Raw genomic sequence first — 4794 nt, 5'->3', positions numbered from 1 at the left:
GCCATTATTAATAAGTCAAATTTAAAAAAAAAGCAAAATGCATTGAGTAGTTTTGAAGTATATGTTCTTGAAAGTCAGTGGACCGGCGGCGGCAGGGTTACACTCCCGTTGTCAAATATTTGCACACACGCGCGCGCACGCACGCACACACCGCATTCACACACACACGGGCATGCGCGCACCCACGCACACACATACCAATTTACACACACACATACACGCACATGCACACGCACACACACGCATACATACATACACACACACGCACACGCACACACACGCATACATACATACACACACACACACACACACACACGCACACGCACACACTCACACGCACACACGCACACACGCACACACATACACACACATACAACTGCAGCCGTATCTCGTTGGAATTTGTCTTAATTTCGCTCTCACAACTGTGCGCGGCAGTGATGGCTGTTTATACACCGCAGCCGCAATGTCTTTGTGTGTACGTGTATTCCGGCGTGTTGGCGCGGCGTGCCGGCTCCGGTGCTAGTTGCAGTGCCGTGCGTTCTTGCCGTGCGTTTAGTAGTTGGCTTGCTATGCTATGGTGAGAGGGTCCACCTAGATTAAATAACCTATTAGCTTTTGAATATTAATATAGTTACTTTAATTCTATCACTATTAAGTATATGACCCTACACAATTAACTTACAGATATAACGACACCCTGACGTTGAGGTCAGATAAGTAACGAACGTTATTTAGATTTAACACTAAATTTCAAAAATAATGTAATATAAATAATTAATATACGTATTGTTAGTTGATGTATAAAATTAATTATCGGGTGTACTGATCATTAGTATTACAATCATATTCATCATAGCTGCGGTACTTGTTTCTTGTTTTTGTGTGCCTGTATGTGTGCTCTTAAGGATCATAGTCAGAGGATGAGTGTAGTCAGAAACAGACTTGGTATCTTGCCGGTCTAAAACGGTTGACGCTTTCGGATTATCCCCCCCACGTCACGAATATCGTGACCGTACGTCGAGCGGTTAAGATTTGTGCCCAACTGTTGACGGACGGACGCACGAACGCACGGACGGCCGGACGGACAATCATGCGATTCTACAAGCTGTACCTGACTACGTCAGATGAGCTAAACAATAAAATATTCGAGTCAAATTACTGTACTGAAGAATCTGAAACACAATATTACACGTATGGTATTAGGTATGATTGTAGAGTTGTTGACCAGTTAGATGAAATAAACGTAATAGGACGTTGTCATCTCTCCCATAGGAGTAACAACTGTTTTAGGGCTAGCCTTACACATTCACATACCAAAATTTAACAAAATCGAATGAATTTAGATGGCCATTTTCATTTTTGCCAAAAAGTGAGCGTGGCTCAAAAGTAGGTCGACTGGCGTGCTCCAAAATAGGAAGTTCAAATATCTCCCATAGGAGTAACAACTGTATTCAATTTGAAACATGTGGGTCAAACGGCTCTTGAGTTATCGTTGACTGTACGCAGACACTGAAATGCATAGTGAAATTGCCAAAATCTACCCAATTTGCATAATAATAATAAAAAATTCAAAACCTATGTGATATGTTTTGGGGCCAGTCCTCATTTATTCACATACCGGAAATGAGCAAAACCCATTGAACCTGAACTGACTTGTGGCCATTTCCATTTTTGTCAAAAAGAGAGCGTGGCTCGAAAGTAGGTCAACTCATGTGCTCAAAAATAGGACGTTCAAACCTGTCCCATAGGAGTAACAACTATATGCAATTTGAAACATGTGGGTCAAACGGTTCTTGAGTTATCATTGACCGTAGCCAAATGTTGACGGACGGACGGACGACACCCCATGGCAATAGCTCATCTTGACGATGTCAAGGGGAGCTAAAAATGTGTCTGTCATCTAGATCTAAGCTCACCAGTGACAATGTATTGATGGTGGCATCTATTAATTAAGAGACAACCATTTTCGAAGCAATATCAAAGTTGTAATTGGTACGTCATGGGGATATACCATCGCTGCAATGGGTAGCTCTACATATTATAACGTGATACCGTTTGTTATACACAAATCCTACTTATTGATGAAATTACTCTGTTTATGTGTTTTAAAACTACCCCATGGATTGCTATTTAAACATGGGAACACAATAGATATGCAAATCTCATGAATCAGTGTTAGTTTTCTGGACATTTGCTGTATTTGTTATGTGTTGTTATAGTGATTAGCCATTGTTTTCTATATAATATGTATCATGAATCAAGAGAAAGGTTAGAAAAATAAATACCTTGAATAACTCATTCGGTTTTTCTTTATCAGTCAGTATAACCGCAAATACAATTTTTAACACGTTTTACATTTTCCCCCCTTTTCTTTCATCCTGCATACCACATAGCCACGTGCAGGTGCATAGCTTGACAGAGTAGCTAACTAGTGAAGTTCATGTTAGCAAAAATATGCTAGCTCTTCAGCTTTTCTTGACCTTCATAGTATACTTTGATATTGCATTAAAGAATTGTGCAAGAAAATCACCTACGAACTGTATATGGTAATATGGTAATTTTGTTTACGCAATGGAATCATCGTGTAAAACCACCATGATTAAACACTGTGCACACTATGGCACACACCAAACATGAGTATGATTAAAAAAAGTAATTATTCATTATATTAAAAACTCGTTTTTAGAATAATTAAAACAAAATTCATGGTAAATATATAATGCAGGCTCCATATTTCAAACTATAGATTTGTTCTTAGATAATCCACTCAAATATTTCAAACAAAATGTTTTGGGCAAAATCTATAATGAAACAGAAACATTTCTGTACAAGTTTACTATACAAAATGCAAATATTAGAACTACTAATTATTTGCAATTTCAAGCATCCATTTCTCTGCTGCTAAAATCCACAGCTTTACCATTAGATCATATAAATCTCTTAAACAAATATATATACATACGATTTTAGGCATCCCTTAAAGCTATGTAATGAAAGTGTAGTAATTTTTTGTCTGATGTAGAACTTCATGCATTTATAAATGCATTAAAAGGCATGCACATTTCTTTGCAATCAACCTCACCTATGTACTATAGAATGTCCCAATAGCATTATCGGTACCTTAATAGAACTGTGCGACTCACCAAGTTGGAAAGTAACTGTCATCGTTTCTACCAACCTTTCATTCACCACTCGCATCACCACTACCTACTGATGCTTAGTCAGCCTATTATCAGGCAGGATGCAAATGTTACTATGAATACGGAAAGTGAAAAAGTAGTACAAACTCGATGTAAAAATTAAAGCCATTCCACAGCTGCCAACTTATAAACTTGCCCAAACACTTCTTAAGTGGTCATCAATCTGTTTTGCAAAATATACGTGTGATATGTCTGCTGTAACATTTCAGCTCGAGTTGGTTAATCTACTTGCCCTAATGCAATATCACAACCTCAACTTATGATACATAATTGGTTAAATACATTGTTACTGCTGGTTGGAACTACTGTAATGTTATAAAGGTTTACCCAGGGCAGACCCTACTATTCATTGTTGGGCATAAAGCTGACTACCTGCAATCTGTGCCCAAACAATATTATATTGGGTTTCCCTGTACATTAGTAACAGCTGTAGTAGAGATGAATGTGAATGATAGCTGCACTAAAATTGTTTATATTTACAGTTTTAAACTGTTGCATGCAAAATACAGACTAGCTTCTCAATGCCTCCAGCCTTGCTTTCATGTCCTCCACATCATCCTCCCCTTCTGCCTCAGCAGCAGCAGCCTGTGGTTCCAGTACAGGTAACGAATCTGTGACTTTAGCTGGTGCATTACCCAGTGCACCTAAAATCACATTGAAAGATTAATTTTGTTATGACGGAAAAGGAGAGCAGCTCTAAATATTATATTTGTATGGAATTATGCATGCTAGTCTCTATGATTAATCAATGTCACAGAGTCTTCTGTCATCATCGTTAACGGTAACACGGTTAAGTGATATTAATTATTATAATATACGGTGCATTGTACTACCTGCAGTCAGCTCGAACAGAATCTTGTCAACCTCCTCCTGTGCCTCCTCCTCCAGTTCCTCCTGGTCATCGAGTGATTCCATTGTGTCCTCCAACATCTCTTCAATGATGCCAGCCTGCGTAACAGTAACTGGTAGATAACAACTGCTACAACTGGAGGAGTGAACAAGTCACCATATAGCAAATGCATCCATGTGAGCCAGTGGTCGGCACAAACACATCCACCCGCCTGCCAGCTAACCACATTGGCCACGCAGTCTCTTAACAGAGACTATACTTTGCACACGCAACCGCACATGTTTGAACTCTGCTCAAATTACAATAATTAATAAAAAAAATAATTAATAAATAATTACACACCGCAACACAGATTCACTACACAAAACTCCTTCCAAAAGCAATAACAAATGAAAGTGTCAATAACACTATAGCTCACCTTGGGTGTGATAGAAGAGGGAGATGATATTTAAAATTTGGTAAGTGTTTCATTTATGACAGACCGAAATGTGATCAAATGTCCCTATTCCCTGTTTAATACTAATAAACATTTCATTGTTTTGTTTCAGGGTTAGTTTTGATGCAAAAACAAATGTTTCAGATCTGAAAGTCTGAAATCTGGGCGAGAGATGGCGCTACGCCTAAATGATCGCCATTTTGGTTTTCGATTATCGCGCAAATAAAAGCAATCAAATATTCCAGTCAAATTACTGTAACGAAGAATCTAAAACACAATATTACACGTAGGTATGATTAGGTAGGTAG

The 4794-nt window shown here is 38.5% G+C and overlaps 1 protein-coding gene across 2 annotated transcripts in view; it reads right to left on the bottom strand.

Annotated features, from left to right (window-relative positions):
* LOC106817596 (charged multivesicular body protein 3-like) overlaps positions 1 to 4794 on the bottom strand; it is a gene marked incomplete at its 5' end in the record, with an annotated part of 28170 nt that overhangs the window by 17457 nt on the left and 5919 nt on the right. Inside the window, 2 exon segments of one of the 2 annotated variants that reach the window (XR_001395079.1) lie at positions 3083 to 3844; positions 4034 to 4148. Coding sequence is in view for 1 of the 2 variants with exons in the window: in XM_014822277.1 (XP_014677763.1) it covers positions 3711 to 3844; positions 4034 to 4148 (249 nt within the window). 2 annotated transcript variants of the gene reach the window in all.

Source organism: Priapulus caudatus, unplaced genomic scaffold (genome assembly GCF_000485595.1).
Source record: "Priapulus caudatus unplaced genomic scaffold, Priapulus_caudatus-5.0.1 Scaffold1785, whole genome shotgun sequence".
In the NCBI taxonomy this organism is placed as follows: domain Eukaryota; kingdom Metazoa; phylum Priapulida; class Priapulimorpha; order Priapulimorphida; family Priapulidae; genus Priapulus; species Priapulus caudatus.
The sequence above is the reverse complement of the archived record's forward strand: the minus strand, read 5'-3'. Positions and strand labels throughout refer to the sequence as shown.